The 18,643-nt window shown below is 44.1% G+C and overlaps 1 protein-coding gene across 2 annotated transcripts in view; it reads left to right on the top strand.

Annotated features, from left to right (window-relative positions):
- Positions 1-18,643, top strand: part of DDX31 (DEAD-box helicase 31) — a 171,550-nt gene that overhangs the window by 110,869 nt on the left and 42,038 nt on the right. Inside the window, exon 19 of one of the 2 annotated variants that reach the window (XM_082262938.1) lies at positions 8,485-8,596. In XM_082262938.1, the coding sequence (XP_082119064.1) occupies positions 8,485-8,596 (112 nt within the window). The remainder of the gene's footprint in view (positions 1-8,484; positions 8,597-18,643) is intronic. The other variant, XM_082262939.1, reaches the window with a different exon arrangement.

The following is an 18,643-nucleotide window of genomic DNA, read 5'->3' on the forward strand; positions in this document are numbered from 1 at the left end:
CCATCCTCACTGCTGCCTCACATATGCAATAAGTGGTCACCAAGAGGTTGCACAGAGCAGCCCAGATCCTCCTCTTCTTGGGTCCCTTTTCGGTGCTCCTGGCCCCTCCTTCCTGCCGAGTGCCCCCACAGCAAGCAGTTGGCTATGGGGTCACCCAAGCCGAGTCCCTGCTCTGGGTGTCCATACAGACACAAAACCGCAGCTCGGCCCAGCCCCCTCTCTCTCCTCATTGGCTCACTGACATTGATTGACATCAGTGGGAGCCAATGGTGCCCTGCTGCTGTCTTAGCCAATGAGGAGGGAGAGTCCTGAACAGCCAAGGTAAGTATTAGGGGAGCTAAGGGAGGAGGGTGGGGGGAGCGGCTGCACACAGAAGGTTTTCTATCTTAATGCATAAAGTGCATTAAAGTGGAACTTTGGTCAGAAAATTAAAGTGTTACTAAACCCACAACAGTAAAATCAGTCTGTATATTCAGTAAAGCATGCTTGCTATACTCACAGTGGAAATTAAGAGGTTAATCCTCTGTATTGTGTAAAAAGGCTGTCTTCTCTGATCTTCCCTTTCTTTTACTGTCCCCAATCCATCTGCTGATAGTACAGAGCCCTAGGAGTTACTCTGCACACGCTCACTTTGGGGTGTATTGCTAGAGAGGTTTTTTGTTTTGTTTTTTCTCATGCAAAGGTGCATGTGATCAGCACAGGGCCAATCAGCACTGTCCAGACAGAGGGTCAGGGGTCCTGCATCCTCATAGGACAGCTAGTGCAGTATGAAAACTCCTCCTGCAAGCTTAACCGGGAACTCATAGAAGTCATAAGACTGCTATATACTGCTGATGAGAAAAGGTATTTAGCAGTTTATATTTAGTAAAATAATTGCATTTCCATGTTCTGTGTACTGGGGAGACCAGATATAGTGACTGCAGGATCCTGGGGAGACCAGGTATAGTGACTGCAGGCTCCTGGGGAGAGCAGATATAGTGACTGCAGGCTCCTGGGGAGAGCAGATATAGTGACTGCAGGCTCCTGTGGAGACCAGATCTAGTGACTGCAGGCTCCTGGGGAGATCAGATATAGTGACTGCAGGCTCCTGGGGAGACCAGATATAGTGAATGCAGGCTCCTGGGGAGACCAGATATAATGAATGCAGGGTCCTGGGGAGACCAGATATAGTGACTGCAGGCTCCTGGGGAGACCAGATATAGTGACTGCAGGCTCCTGGGGAGACCAGATATAGTGAATGCAGGCTCCCTGGGAGACCAGATATAGTGAATGCAGAGTCCTGGGGAGACCAGATATAGTGACTGCAGGCTCCTGGGGAGACCAGATATAGTGAATGCAGGGTCCTGGGGAGACCAGATATAGTGAGTGCAGGCTCCTTGGGAGACAAGATATAGTGAGTGCAGGCTCCTTGGGAGACAAGATATAGTGAGTGCAGGCTCCTTGGGAGACAAGATATAGTGAGTGCAGGCTCCTTGGGAGACAAGATATAGTGAGTGCAGGCTCCTTGGGAGACAAGATATAGTGACTGCAGAGTCCTGGGGAGACCAGATATAGTGAATGCAGGGTCCTGGGGAGACCAGATATAGTGACTGCAGGCTCCTGGAGACCAGATATAGTGAATGCAGAGTCCTGGGGAGACCAGATAAAGGGACTGCAGGCTCCTGGGGAGGCCAGATATAGTGAATGCAGGATCCTGGGGAGACCAGATATAGTGAATGCAGGCTCCTGGGGAGATCAGATATAGTGAATGCAGGCTCCTAAGGAGACCAGATATAGTGAATGCAGAGTCCTGGGGAGACCAGATATAGTGACTGCAGGCTCCTGGGGAGACCAGATATAGTGAATGCAGAGTCCTGGGGAGACCAGATATAGTGACTGCAGGCTCCTGGGGAGACCAGATATAGTGAATGCTTAGTCCTGGGGAGACCAGATATGGTGACTGCAGGCTCCTGGGGAGAACAGATATAGTGAATGCAGGATCCTGGGTTTAGTAACACTAGGTCCTGCTAGATGACTTCAGGCTGGCCTCTTTTGCAGGTGTAGCTATTTAAAACATTACAAATAAATGTCTATACTGTTTAACCACATCCTGCCCGACCTATAGGCGTTTGACGTCGGGTTGTATTATCCTGACCGGACGTCATATGACGGCGGCAGGATAATACGCTCTGCGCACCCCCCGGGGGCACGCAGAGCAGCGATCGGTGATCCGAGGTGTCAGTTTGACTCCCTGCATCTTCGATCTCGGTAAAGAGCCTACTGACGTAGGCTCTTTACCATGTGACCAGCCGTGTCCAATCACGGCTGGTCACATAGTAAACAGGAAGAGCCGTTGACAGGCACGAGTAAAGGAGCGCCGATCGGCGGCTTCCCTGACAGGGGGGGGGGGGTCGGCTCTGGTAATCAGATCATTGATTACCAGTGCAGACCCTCGGGGGGGGGGGTGCCACTAGAACCACCAGGGATGCCCACCCATGACCCCAGGGATGCCCACTATGGCCACCAGGGATGGCAATCAGGGATCAGGGAGCCCCCCATTGCCCTCCCCATCAGTGCTGCCCGCGAGTGCCCTCCCTATCAGTGCTGCCCACCAGTGCCCATCATTGCCATCTATCAGTGTCACCCACCAGTGCCGCCTATCAGTGCCCATTAGTGCCCACCAGTGCCGCCTATCAGTGCCCACCAGTGCCGCCTATCAGTGCCCATTAATGCCGCCTATCAGTGCCCACCAATGCTGCATATCAGTGCTACCTATCAGTGCCACATATCAGTGCCGCCTATCAGTGCCTGTCAGTGCAGTCTCATCAGTGCTCATCAGTGCAGGAAAAAACTTATTTATTTACAAAATTGTATAACATAAACAAAAAAACTTTTTTTTTTTTTAACTTTTCGGTCTTTTTTTATTTGTTTAGCAAAAAGGAAAAAACCCAGAGGTGATCAAATACCACCAAAAGAAAGCTCTATTTGTGGGGGAAAAATGACATAAATTTGGTGTAGGTACAGTGTTGCATGACCGCGCAATTGTCATTCAGAATGCAACAGCGCTAAAAGGGGAAAATTGGCCTGGGCAGGAAGGGGGTGAAAGTGCCCTGTATTGAAGTGGTTAATGTAACTTTTTTTTTTAGACCGGTTTATTTCTGCTTTATGATTTACTGCTGCTAAGGATCTCTGGGCTTCAGCAAAATGGCAGCCTCCAGCAAGAAGAAACAGGAGCAATGGTGGAGTAAATTTACAGCACACACTAATTTTTCCTTGTTAACCGCATTAAGTCCGCCCGCCGCACATTTACTCCTGCAGGCTGCCTCTCCTGCGCAAACCGAGGTAGCCCTACGTAGGTCGCGCAAGTGGTGGTAGGGGGCGAGTGTGGGCCGCCGCCAGCACGCTCTCGCCCCCACTAGGCAGCAGGGATGCCCCTCCATGGGGCTGGCAGCCGCGATTGCCGCCGGGCACCCACGATCGCTGCCTGCTGAGAGAGAAGGACAGTCGGCTGTTGTAAACACAGCTGGCCGTTCTTCTCTCTGAAATTATCACAGAGCTCCTGTGATCCTTCTATATAGGAACACAGGTCTCTATGCTCATTTCACAAGGCCCTCCCCCCACAGTTAGAAAACACTCCCCTAGGCTCACACTTAACCCTTTGTTCGCCCCTGGGTTAACCCCTTCCCTGCCAGTGTCATTATTACAATAACTGTGCATATTTTTAGCACTGATTACTGTAGTAATGTCACTGGTCCCCCAAAAATGTCAGTTAGGGGTCCGATCTGTCCGCCGCAATGTTGCAGTCCCGCTAAAAATCGCAGATCGCCACCATTACTAGTAAAAAAATAAATACATTTATAAAAATTACATAAATCTTACCCCTGGTTTGTAGACGCGATAACTTTTGCGCAAACCAATCAAAATAAGCTTATTGGGATTTTTTTTTACCAAAAATATGTAGCAGAATACAAATTGACATAAAAGGATTAAAAATTATGATTTTTATTTATTTTTTGGGAATGTTATATAGCAGAATGGGAAAAATATAGATTTTTTTTCAGAATTGTCGCTCCTGTATATACTCCTTGATCACCTATACTGTTATCCCCTTCCCTGCCAGTGTCATTATTAGAGTAACAGTGTGTATTGTTAGTACTGATTACTGTAGTAATGTCACTGGTCCCCCAAAAGTGTCAAAAATGGCAGTTAGAGGTCCGATCTGTCCGCTGCAATGTCGCAGTCCCTCAAAAAATCGCTGATCGCCGCCATTACTAGTAAAAAAAAAAAACAATAAAAATAACATAAATCTTTCCCGTAGTTAGTAAACGCAATAACCTTTGCGCAAACCAATCAAAATACGCTTATTGCGTTTTTTGGGGTTTTTTTACCAAAAATATGTAGCAGAAAACAAATTTGCCAAAAATGTTAAAAAATTTCGATTTTTAAATTTTTTTTAGGAATGTTATAAAGCAGAATTTGAAAAATATTGTTTTTTTTTTTTTTCAAAATTGTCACATTTTTTTTTGTTTATAGCGCAAAAACTAAAAATCGCACAGGTGATCAAATACCACCAAAAGAAAGCTCTATTTATGGGGAAAAAAGGACGTAAATTCTGTTCAGGCACAGCGTCGCACGACCGCGCAATTGTACGTTAAACGAACGCAATGCCGAATCGCAAAATTGGGCCTGGTCAGGAAGGGGGCAAATCTTTCCGGTCCAAAAGTGGTTAAAGGGGCAAATCCTTCAGGTCCAGAACTGGTTAAAGAACATTATTTTTTTATCAAGTTGTCATGGGTAAAATTCCAGTTTAAGTTAAAAAACCTTCTGCCTTTAGAACTACTTTAACCACTTGCCGGTAGCGGCTCTGCTGCACAAAATCACATAGCTGTACGTCATCTCGTGCTTCCAGGCAGGCACGCATTGAGTGGACACAGCGGGTCCCACCGAGACCCCCCGATCATTCCCAAGAGAGGCAGAACAGCGGTCTGTGATAGGCCAAGATGGAGATCCTGTGTTTCTGTTAAGTGGGAATATGGATCTCTGTCTTCCTCCAGTAAAAGCACCTCCCACACAGTTAGAAAACACTCCTTAGGAACATATTTAACCCTTTGATCACCCCTGATGTTAACCCTTTCCCTGTCAGTGTCAAGAGTGACAGTGCATATTTTTTAGCACTTATCACTGTTTTGGTGTCATCATTAGTAGTAAAATATAAATAAAAATTCCATAAATATATCCCCAAGTTTGTAGACGTGCTAACTTTTGCGCTTATTGGGATTTTTTTTTTACCAAAAATATGTAGCAGAATACATTTTGGCCTAAACTGAAGAAGAAATTAGATTTTTTTTAAAAAAATTTTATTGGATGTGTTTTATTACAGAAAGTAAAAAACTATTGTTTTTTTTTTTTTTTTTTTCTTCAAAATTAAGGGTCTTTTTTTGTTTTTAGCGCAAAAAATAAAACCCGCAAATACCACCAAAAGAAAGCTCTATTTGTGGGGGAAAAAAGGACATCAATTTTATTTGGGTACAGCGTCGCACGACCGCTCAATTGTCCGTTAAAGTAATGCAGTGCCAAATCGCAAAAAAATGGCCTGGTCATGAAGGGGGGGGGGGGGGGGGTAAATCTTCCGAGGCTGAAGTGGTAAAGAAATATTGGTATTCTCCAAGTTGACCAACAGGAGCCAAGTTGTGTTCTCTAACCTGCAGAAGGAAAATGAGAGCTGAAATCTGATTGGTTGGTAAACATTGAGGTTTTTTTTGTTTTTTTTGTTGCTGGTGGTGCTGTCTGTCTATCTTGACCAATGTTGGCTTTTATTTAAAGGGCTTACCTAAGGAAAAAGAACTATTGGCAATGCACCCTACCTATTGAAAGCAGTCAGTTGGTTTCTGTTTGAACTTTAAAGCTTTTTTTTTTTTTTTTTTTTTTTTTTTAGGCTGATGTATTGTCGGCAACAAAAAAAGGTTTGCTTCCCTGTCTTCTGCTAGTTGCAGCTGCCGATACCTGTTTTTTTTTTTTACACGGTTTTTAAAAATGCATTTGTTGTGTAAGCATTTGCAGGAAGAAATCCTGGCTTTCAGCGGCAGTTTAATTTACCGCAGTGCTTTTGTCAGTCTCATCTGACATGATGTTTGGATGCGTTTTTTTGAATTTTTGATATGTCACTACAGAGCTCTTCTAGATGTGATTTCATGCTCTGACCGCAGGCCAAATGCATCTAAGAAAAAAAAAAAAAAAAAAAAAAGTTGTTTTTTTTTTGTTGTTTTATTTTTTTAATTTTTTACTAGAGTATTGACGGTATTTTTAGAAGCGCTTCAGCACAGTCAGATGAATCTCAACAAACAATGGATATGCAGTAGTGTGTACATTACCTTGGTTGCTTTACCATTTATGCCCTATACAGTGACCTGCATTTTACTGCAGTGGATGAACGCAGGTCACCGTTAGGATACAAAGAAAACAATTGTTTTCTATGTGTCCTGTTTTCACTGCAATGCAGCCCAGAGGTGCGGTGCAGTAAGCTGCAATAAAATGCAGACATGCTACATTTTATGGCAGCACACAGAAAGGCGCTGCATGTCACCGCACAACAGCTCAATGCATTACGCTGCTTTCTGGAGACATGAATGAAGTGTACATAGCGCACCGCTGAGCACTGCACTCTGTACGTAGCACACCTCTAAACCCAGCACTCTGTGTGTATCGCACACCTGAACTCTGCACCCTGTATGTAACACACTTCTAAACCCTGCATACTGTATAGAGCGCGCCGCTGAATTCTGAACTCTGGACGTAACACACTCCTAAACCCTGCACTCTGTACATAGCGCTCCGCTGAACTCTGTATGTAGCACACCCCTAAACCTGCACTATGTTGTATCACACTCCTGAACTCTGCACTCTGTACGTAACACACTCCTAAACCTGCCACTGTATATAGCGCATTGCTGAACACTGCACTTTGTATGTAGCACACCCCTAAACCTGCCACTCTGTCTGTATCGCACTCCTGAACTCTGCACTCTATACATAACACAATCCTAAACCCCGCACTCTGTATATAGCGCACCACTGAACACTGCACTCTGTATGTAGTACACCCCTAAACCCTTCACTCTGTGTGTATCGCACTCCTGAACTCTGCACTCTGTACATAACAAACTCCTAAACCCTGCACTCTGTATATAGCGCACCGCTGAACACTGCACTTTGTATGTAGCACTCCCCTAAACCTGCCACTCTGTCTGTATCGCACTCCTGAACTCTGCACTCTATACATAACACACTCCTAAACCCCGCACTCTGTATATAGCGCACCGCTGAACACTGCACTCTGTATGTAGCACAACCCTAAACCCTTCACTCTGTGTGTATCGCACTCCTGAACTCTGCACTCTATACATAACACACTCCTAAACCCCGCACTCTGTATATAGCGCACCGCTGAACACTGCACTCTGTATGTAGCACAACCCTAAACCCTTCACTCTGTGTGTATCGCACTCCTGAACTCTGCACTCTGTACATAACAAACTCCTAAACCCTGCACTCTGTACATAGCGCACCACTGAATTCTAAACTCTGTACGTAACGCACTCCTAAACCCTGAACTCTGTACGTAGTGCGCCCCAGATACAACCGGCCATGGAGGGTAACCACACTGCTGATGCAGCCCACGATGAAATTGAGTTTGACACCCCTGCCATACACCCTCCCTGGTCCCCGCTGTACTTACCTCCGTGGCTGCTGAGCTGTCAGTACCCAAGCAGCCAGTTGAGCAGTCTTTTCCCTCTTCTCCATCAGTGCTTCCAGGACGGATCAGACCATTTCAGGATGATGGTGCTGACCAATCAGAATCGCCTTGATCCATCCCAGAAGCATTGCACTGAGAAGAGTGGGGAAAGGTGCGTGGGGGGGTGGGGAAGGAGTAGGGAGGGTGTATGGTGTTTGTTCACTTTTTCATTTTTTCTGTGAACTAACACTAACTTCTGAAAACACAATTCTTCCACTGAAACTATCACTATAGCAATTAGTCATAGCATTCGTAGTTGGCCAAGAATCTCTGCTGTTGACTTGACTTTAGTAAATCGAAATTCAGTTGGTTGCACTGACCTATTGAATAGGTAAGAAGGCTTTCCATTCTGTTCAATTATATTTGCAGTAGGAAGAGTTAATTGACGAAATGCGTGTTACCTTTATAACGGCGCTGTGTGTGTTTCTCTACTATGCTCCCCCCCCTCCCCCGACTGGCTCCCTCCTTTCCGCCAGCATTTTTATTACAATGTAATTTCTTGTCTTTTACCATTAATATTGCGAGGATTACCCTAGCTGGCCCCACTGCGGAATGCTGTGTCACTTTACTGTTATTAAATCCATCCTAAAACTGCTTTATTATTCACCGTCTCTCTCCCCCGTCTTTTAATTTAACCCCCTTCCTCTACCTAATGCCCCCCCTCCCCTCCCCCCCCCCCCCCCCCTCCTTCCCTACTGCACCCATCCTAACAGAAGGCCGAGTCGGCGAACCCCCAGACTATCCGAGAAAGAGCAACCGTCTTGCAGACCAAATTTGAAGATTACATTCATGCCAGTCCAGAAACCGCTTTATGGGCAAAGAAAGGTAAGAAAGGAACTGCCAACATCTTCTGGGCTTTATATTATGCATTTAGTATAAAGTGTACCTGTCATCTTACAACTGACAATATACTGCAAATTAAACACATTTTTTTTTTTTTTTTTACATTGATGGAAGATTTTATTGTGTTAGGGCACAGTTGGTAATATTAAAGCGGACCTAAACTTCATCTGAGCCCCACAAACCGAAAACACTACTTAATTCATTTTTAAAATTGAACACAAACTCCACTATCTATCCATGTCGCAATGTTTTGTTTTGTTTTTTTTGCTGGGAAAAAACAACCCCCTAGCATTTCTGGCTGTGGCTATCTTGAATAAGGGCAGATGATTCATGTAGCATTTACCTACTGGAATCCATCTGCCCTTAGCTCATGCATGCTGGCAGGAAGGTATGCTTAGCTAATAAAGCCTCTCCACCTCTTCTGAAGACTCCTGGGATGTATGACATCAGTTACCTAGATCTGGAAACCAGGAAGTAACTGGAAAAATATAAAAAAAAAAAAAAAAGAAAGCCATTTAAATAAGTAAATATAATGTACTTTCCTATCTATTTACTAATGCTAACATAGGGATTAAAAACTAGTCAGTGCTGATTGAGAGTTAAAACCTTTATTCTAAAAGAAAAAAAAGCCCTAACTGCTTAATGGGTGTTAGCTGAAGTTAGGCTTTAATTTACAGTATTTGTCATCTAGTCAATATATGTGTACTAGTCCATTTAACACTACCCTCTACGCCTGTGGTCTCCAAACTGCAGCTGAAGGGCCACATATGGCCCTTTGCTTATTTTACCCAGGCTTTGGGGCACTATTCCTCCCACTGACACAAATGATGGGGCACTTTTCCTCCCACTGATACCAATGATGGGGCACTATTCCTCCCAATGACACCAATGATGGGGCACTATTCCTCCCACTGATACCAATGATGGGGCACTATTCCTTCCACTGACACCGATGATGGGAAACTATTCCTCCCACTGACACCAATGATGGGGCACTATTCCTCCCACTGATACCAATGATGGGGCACTATTCCTCCCACTGACACAAATGATGGGGCACTTTTCCTCCCACTGATACCAATGATGGGGCACTATTCCTCCCAATGACACCAATGATGGGGCACTATTCCTCCCACTGATACCAATGATGGGGCACTATTCCTTCCACTGACACCGATGATGGGAAACTATTCCTCCCACTGACACCAATGATGGGGCACTATTCCTCCCACTGATACCAATGATGGGGCACTATTCCTCCCACTGATACCGATGATGGAGCACTATTCCTTCCACTGACACCAATGATGGGGCACTATTCCTTCCACTGACACCGATGATGGGAAACTATTCCTCCCACTGACACCAATGATGGGGCACTATTCCTCCCACTGATACCAATGATGGGGCACTATTCCTCCCACTGATACCAATGATGGAGCACTATTCCTTCCACTGACACCAATGATGGGGCACTATTTCTTCCACTGATACCAATGATGGGGCACTATTCCTCCCACTGACACCAATGATGGGGCACTATTCCTTCCACTGATACCAATGATGGGGAACTATTCCTTCCACTGACACCAATGATGGAGCACTATTCCTCCCACTGACACCAAGAACAGGGCCTTATTCCTTCCACTGATACCAATGATGGGGCACTATTCCTTCCACTGATACCAATGATGGGGCACTATTCCTCCCACTGACACCAAGAACAGGGCCCTATTCCTGCCACTGGCACCAATGATGGGGCACTATTCCTCTCACTGACACCAATGATGGGGCACTTTTCCTACCACTGATACCAATGATGGGGCACTATTAGCTATACAGCTCTGCCACAATCAAATACAATTGGAGTATCACTAAAAAGAAATGATACTCTGAGCTCTTTTATGTGACATAATGCCTAGGCAGAAGATCACATGATCTCCATGGTACCATGGTCATTGTGGGTGTTATATTATTAGGGACTGCAGGGACCATGTCTAGTAGTCTAGTATGCCAAATAAAATTGTAGGTAAAGCATTACCAGAAAGCAACAAGAATCACATTTTAGGAGATCATAGCGCCTCCTATAGCATTAAGCCCTTGGCAAGTAGCAGTTGGATTATAGTCCAAAAAATGAAGGATAGTGAAAAGGTTCAACTCTGAACCTTTAACCTCATACAAACCCGGAGCTAGTCACACCTAACTTGCCACAAAATCGCCAAAGAAAAAAATTAGGAAACATTTTTCTTTAGTTCTACTCTCAGTATGTTGTTGTTCTTTTTTTTTTTTTTTTTTTTTTTTTTTTAGCTAGTTTTCAGCAATCAATAAATATGCATTAGAAATGATTGGTACATTTAAAAATGAATACAATGAAATAAATACATTTATTTAATTCAATAAGCTGCTGATGGTGTGTGGCATAACCTTTTTTTTACATTTTTTTTACAATGCCCATATTAGAAAATATATATATATTTTTTTTTTACTCAGAATAGTAATGTTATTTGTCAACCTTGGCATGTGCCCAATTGACTGATGTTAAAGACAAATCCACTTAATCTTAGTGTAAAGAATTTACACAATTAGACTATTATTTTAATGATGTGAAATATTCTTTCTTGACTCAGGTAATGTAGCACTACAGCCAAACATTTTTTTGTATAGAATACTTTGTCAGGTTCTTTTAGCTGTCTTTGTCCCCCATTGGGGAGATTTCTCTATACTTCCTGTACTGATGAGAGTTGACAAGAACATAGAAATCCAAAATGTGTCAATCATCACCAAACAGGAGGTGAGCTGAGCTTTAAAAGGGAATTTGAATCTTTCTGTTTAGAAAGTGAAGATCGTGTTAGAATTTTTTCTTTCTGTTCCAGCACTGGGTGTGGAGTCTTGGCATACACTGGTGGACAGCTGATTGGAGGAAAGGCACACACCCCCTCCACATAAGCAGAGGAAGGAAGAAACATGCAGAGCTGTGCTGTGAATAGACCTGCTTTCTGCTTATCTATGTCTATGCACCCACCCAACATAAATTTCCAGATGCTTTTATCTCCTGTGTCGGAGAACTTGTCAGAAGTTATCATGCTGATAACAGGGTAACGGAGCAGCAGAAAGACACAGGACTTAAGGCTTTGGAGAGAGATAAGTAAACACTATAGATATATGTGTCCAGGTCAAATTTTATGAATGGGGTTTACATCTTCTTTAATGCATTCACTGCATTAAGGTAAAAATGTCCCCCCTATCTGTTCTAGCGCCCTCCCCCCAACACTCACTGATCTGGTACTTTTGTGCCAGTACGGCTGCTCCTTCTCTTCCTGGTCTCACAGGAAACTCAGACAGTTCACGTAAATTATGGTAAACATAACTCCTTATCCCTCTCCTTAACCACTTGCCGACCGCCGCACGTCTTTTTACTGCGGCGGTGAGCCTGTGAGGGTCTAGGGAACGAGCGTGCCCCCGGAGGCGCGCTCCCGCGTGGTCACGGACCCCCCCCCGCGCGTGTGACCGGCGGACCCAATGTCCGCCGGTCACTCGGCGATCGTCGGTGCAGAGGGAGAAAGGCAGGCGGCTAGTGTAAACAAGCCGCCTGTCATTCTCCCCTGTGTATGAATGGTGATCATACGGTTCTACTATGTAGGACCGTTGATCACTGTTCATACACCTCAAACCACGGCCAATCACAGTTAGAATCACGCCCCTAGGGATACACATAACCCCTCCCTCTCAAAAAAAGTTAACCCCTTCACTGCCAGTGTAATTTTATATTAACAGTGCATATGTATAGCACTGTCAAAAATGTCAGTCAAGGGTCCGATCTGTCCGCCGCAATGTCGCAGTACCGCAAAAAAAATCGCAGATCGCCGCCATTACGCGTTAAAAAAAAAAAACAACAAAAATGACAAAAATCTTTCCCTTTGATAGTAAACGCGATAACTTTTGCGCAAACCAATCAAAATACGCTTTTTGCGATTTTTTTTTTTTTTTACCAAACATATGTAGCATAAAACAAATTGGCCGAAAATGTTAAAAAATGTAGATTTTTACATTTTTTTGGGGGGGAATTTCATATAAAAAAATGTGAAAAATATTGTTATTTTTGCAAAATTGACGCTCTTTTTTTGTTTATAGCGCATGATCAAAAAATTGCACAGGTGATCAAATACCACCAAAAGAAAGCTCTTTTTGTGGGGAAAAAAAGGACATCAAATTCGTTTGGGTACAGCGTCGCACGACCGCGCAATTGTCCGTTAAACTCACGCAGTGCCGAATCGCAAAATAGGCCCTGGTCAGGAAGGGGGTAAAATCTTCCGGGGCTTAAGTGGTTAACAATACAAGGAAAGCGAAAGCTAGGTAGGATTTTTAGGTAAAAAAAAGCAGCAATGTTTAAATATTTTTATATTCTACCACGGGAATGGGAACATGTCATTAATATATAGTAGGTGTTATCCCAATTTAGCTTCAAAACAGAATATATTTTTTAAGTAACCTGTGTTTTTTAAAGGGAAAGAATAATGCATTTCCAGTGAGCCTGGATTTTTCTTTTACATTGTCATATTGTCCGTAGAGAGAGAAATCCAAACACTTAGCAATGTAAAGCAAGCATCACACCAATTGCTGTAGAGTCCAGAAATCGAAATGTCTTTCTCTCGTGTTGAAGGACATAGGAAGACTTTAAACGTCCGGTTATAATGCCACCTTTAGGAGGATTGGACATTGGCAAGAATGTTTTTTTTTGTTTTTGCTAGTGTCCTAGGAGGATGGACATCTTTTCATTAGCCATGCTGTTGTATAGAGTAGCTTTTTTTTTTTTTTTTTGCTAGCAGTTTTTTCTTCTTCACTCACAAATCCTCTCCTCATCGCTGCTAGAGTTTTCTCGCCAACTGCAGCTTTCTTGTTGTCCTCAGCCTGAATTTGGAGTGCTGTACCCAGGCCCCATTGAACTTTGCATTGCTGGGATAGCCTGGAAGCTATCCAGCACCTTTGGGTACTAGGGTTCTAGGGTACTAGGTTCTGCATGAAGCAGTTTCCAGACTTTGTTCTGATAAAATGTAGCTGGGAAGTGCTTTTCATGTCCAAAGCCGTTAACATTCTGTCTGCACTTGTCTCGTTTCTGAAGACACACTCCATGAGAAGGCTGACTGGGCCAGGTAACAGGAGCTACCTCATTTTCATAGGTCACTGGGTGCCATTATTCCCAATTTCTGCTGGCTTTCAGGGGAAGGGGCTAACACTGTGGAACTGAGTACTGCTATAATCCGCTACATGGTGTGTTGAGCATACGCCTTCTGCCCTCTCTTTCATGCTATCTAGCGTTAAGGAAACATCTCCCTGTGGTCCAAGTCCTCATGGAACTTTGTTCTTCCCTCACCTGCTACTATCTCTCATGTTTTCTAAGTACCTGAATCATTTTCTCTTACCCTGAGCCTATATGTTGACTTACCGCTACACAGCTGCAACATGTCTGATTCTAGAAATGGGGGGAGCGGATGGTCCCTTGGCCTCAGCAGCTTTTGAGCCGTTGGTTGTGGAAACTCTGTTTGTTTCTGAATCCCTCAAGTCCTTGACCGAATAAGCTTACCCCTGAGGAGTGGCAATCTACTGCTCTTACTCTTAGAAGAAACCGTTTCAGCTGTAATTGATGTGGTGTGCACCACTAAAACTAGTGGATTAGCCTTTTGCTTGTACCGTTGGTGTTTCCAGTTGTGGGACCTTTAAACTCTCAAGGCTGCAAATATATTTCCTTTGCACCCACTTTTCTATTGTTTCTTCACAGAGAACGGAAGTACACTCATAAAAATCTTTGTTAGCCTTGTATCTGTTTTGTGAGGATTTTTTGCAGAAGCAGTCTGTTTCCACTGTAGATCTATTCAAGTAGTAAAACAAAATCTCCTGCGCTCGAGTGATGTCTGACGGAGTAAAAAGAGGTGCACATACGAACTCAGATGTTAAAAGAGCTATCGGTCTTGCTGCCCCCTTCAGGATCAAGGGTATCCAGAACCAACTGGTAGAAAAGACAAAAAAGGAAAAGAGGGCGTACCGACCTCGCGCATTACCATAAAACCATGTATTAAAATATTAAAAAGTATACAGAATACTCACAAAACTGGTGTGATATAACACACATCAACATAGCATATGCAATCTCCAAGGTAGCCAAGGTCCCAAATGTAGTGAATAGGCATGCAGATGGTCGCATGGGGCTACTGTGGCTAGGCTGACGCGTTTCCTGGGCGAACCCCCTTCCTCAGAGCCAGAAAAAATGCTGCTGAGTCGCACTCCGGACGGCCGAAGAATAAATGGGAGCTGGCCCCACCTCTTCCTGCTCTGCCCCAAACCCTAGGACGAGACTCCCACCTCTATTGTCCCGCCCTTGGGTTTGGGGCGGAGCAGGAAGAGGATGGGGCCAACTCCCATTTATTCTTCAGCCGTCCGGAGTGCGACTCAGCAGCATTTTTTCTGGCTCTGAGGAAGGGGGTTCGCCCCTGAAACGCGTCAGCCTAGCCACAGTAGCCCCATGCGACCATCTGCATGCCTATTCACTACATTTGGGACCTTGGCTACCTTGGAGATTGCATATGCTATGTTGATGTGTGTTATATCACACCAGTTTTGTGAGTATTCTGTATACTTTTTAATATTTTAATAAATGGTTTTATGGTAATGCGCGAGGTCGGTGCGCCCTCTTTTCCTTTTTTGTCTTTTCCACTGTAGATCTGGCTGTATCTCATCTTACCATAACGATTACCATACCAGTGGAGTATGCACTTGCCTTTAAAGTCCCAACCCATAACCAGTTGAAAGCCTCTTCTAGAGCTTATTTCTCACCGGTAGGTCCTGCTGCACTCCTGGTCCTGGCTGCAACATTACTTTGTCAAACCAGGTCTACCCGGTCAAAATCTCTTAAAAATGTTCTAACCACTGATGAGATTGATCGCTTGCTTATTTAGCACATGAAACAGATAGCTGTAGGCAGTTTGCTGGAAGCCTCAAGTCTTGTCTCTCATATTTGCCTCATTTTGGTACATATGTGTAGGGCACATGTGTAAGATTATTTTATTCCAGACAACTGCAACTCACCATTCTAATATTGTGGGACAAGTCAGTCCAGTCCCTGAACAGACAAAGTTGACACCGAGCTTAGGTGGCTCAGGATACTGGCTCTGGAGTTAGGACAAGTTCTCTCTTTTGGGAGATTCTTAGAACAGACACCAGCTGTTGGGCTGGGTAAGAGTCCTAAGCACTATCTGGGGGTGCAGGTCACTTTGTCAGAGGAACTTTGTCTCCAAATCAACATCCTGAACCATCAGGTGATTTGGCTGCCTCTGCAATGTTGGATCATTCTGCTGGATGGTCATTCGATCCGGATTCAGTTGAACAGTGCCATGGTGGGTGTATACATCACGAAGAAACCAGAAGCAAGAGAGGTAGAATGGATATTGTCCTGGGCAGAACTTACATTCCAGCCTTGTCAGCCAAGTACTTTCCATTCATAGAAAGTGGCAGGCAGGCTTCCTCAGCCTGCAGCCCCTGAATGAAGAAGATAATTGGAAATACACTAGAAGCCGCATATAATGTTCTTTTCAGGTGGTACTGGGTCCTTGCTCAGGTCCCCCATGCTTACCTGGGGAGTAGTGGCGGATGCTTTAGTAACTATGGACAAAGGAGCGATGTCCTGCATACCTGGTGGTGCTGCCCGAGATTGGTGAGGTTCTGGTCCAGGGTTTTAAGACTGCTCCAGACCCTCTTCCATATAACGGTCCACAGGGATGCAAAGTTGGCCTTATTGCATTGCCTGTATCCCGGCGTATACGCACCCCAGCAGAAGCTGGCTATTTATCTTTTTATTTCTGCTAAACGGACTATAGCCCAGGCCCGAAAGACCCCACTCATTGCCTTTTAAGGGATGAAGTCACGTATGACTGCCTTGATGCTCCATGAGCAGATGTCTAGCATTGTGAGCAACTCACATCCTAAATTCTCAAAGTCTGGGAACCATGGATTTTCTATGAGTTTCACTCACTTCAACCGGCTTGTTCGGGCCTTCTCTGCTTGAGACGACATATCTGAGTCTGTTCTTTTTTCCCTTCCTTTTTCTCTAGACTCTGACTTTCCCCTGCTCTCTCCTACTTTCTTTCTGGTTCTTCTTTTTTCTTGTTCTTACAGATGCCATCCTTTGGTGTTGGTCTCAGGAGTTGCACCACCCCTGGGATGACTGTGAGTAGGCCGTGGCGTATAGCCTTTTTTCCCTTTTTTTTTTCCTTTCCCCGTTTGTTCCATTTTGCAATAATTATTCTTCAATATCATCCCAATTGCATGAAGGTTTTTAACAACGATTGTTCTGTTTGGATTCCTCTGTAATACCTGATCATTCTTTAGCCTTTGTGCGGGCGGCCCATATGCTTGCTGATTTCTTATGTTGTGTCAAAAAAAAAAAATACATTGAAACAGAAGAAGAAAATCAAATTTACGCTGGTAGTAGGAGGGATTATCCTAGGCTGGCCTACTTTTTTTTTGCAAGTGTCCAATCCTTCTGTAGGCACATATGGTTTAAGAGTTCATACAGTGCCTTGCGAAAGTATTCGGCCCCCTTGAACTTTGCAACCTTTTGCCCCATTTCAGGCTTCAGACATAAAGATATAAAACTGTATTTCTTTTGTGAAGAATCAACAGCAAGTGGGACACAATCATGAAGTGGAACGAAATTTATTGGATATTTCAAACTTTGTTAACAAATAAAAAACTGAAAAATTGGGCGTGCAAAATTATTTAGCCCCCTTAAGTTACTACTTTGTAGCCCCACTTTTTGCTGGGATTACAGCTGTAAGTCGCTTGGGGTATGTCTCTATCAGTTTTGCACATCGAGAGACTGACATTTTTGCCCATTCCTCCTTGCAAAACAGCTCAAGCTCAGTGAGGTTGGATGAAGAGCGTTTGTGAACAGCAGTTTTCAGTTCTTTCCACAGATTCTCAATTGGATTCAGGTCTGGACTTTGACTTGGCCATTCTAACACCTGGATATGTTTATTTGTGAACCATTCCATTTTTTGCTTTTGCTTTTGCGTCCTAGTCTCAGGTCTTTTGCAGACTCCATCAGGTTTTCTTCCAGAATGGTCCTGTATTTGGCTCCATCCATCTTCCCATCAATTTTAACCATCTTCCCTGTCCCTGCTGAAGAAAACCAGGCCCAAACCATGATGCTGCCACCACCATGTTTGACAGTGGGGATGGTGTGTTCAGGGTGATGAGCTGTGTTGCTTTTACGCCAAACATAACGTTTTGCATTGTTGCCAAAAAGTTCGATTTTTGTTTCATCTGACCAGAGCACCTTCTTCCACATGTTTGGTGTGTCTCCCAGGTGGCTTGTGGCAAACTTTAAACAACACTTTTTATGGATATCTTTAAGAAATGGCTTTCTTCTTGCCACTCTTCTATAAAGGCCAGATTTGTGCAGTATACGACTGATTGTTGTCCTATGGACAGAGTCTCCCACCTCAGCTGTAGATCTCTGCAGTTCATCCAGAGTGATCATGGGCCTCTTGGCTGCATCTCTGATCAGTCTTCTCCTTGTATGAGCTGAAGGTTTAGAGGGATGTCCAGGTCTTCGTAGATTTGCAGTGGTCTGATACTCCTTCCATTTCAATATTATCGCTTGCACAGTGCTCCTTGGGATGTTTAAAGCTTGGGAAATCTTTTTGTATCCAAATTCGGCTTTAAACTTCTCCACAACAGTATCTCTGACCTGCCGGGTGTGTTCCTTGTTCTTCATGATGCTCTCTGCACTTTAAACGGACCTCTGAGACTATCACAGTGCAGGTGCATTTATAAGGAGACTTGATTACACACAGGTGGATTCTATTTATCATCATTAGTCATTTAGGTCAACATTGGATCATTCAGAGATCCTCACTGAACTTCTGGAGAGAGTTTGCTGCACTGAAAGTAAAGGGGCTGAATAATTTTGCACGCCCAATTTTTCAGTTTTTTATTTGTTAGCAAAGTTTGAAATGTGCAATAAATTTCGTTCCA

Source organism: Pelophylax lessonae (genome assembly GCF_965119305.1).
Source record: "Pelophylax lessonae genome assembly, chromosome: 7".
Lineage (NCBI taxonomy): Eukaryota > Metazoa > Chordata > Amphibia > Anura > Ranidae > Pelophylax > Pelophylax lessonae.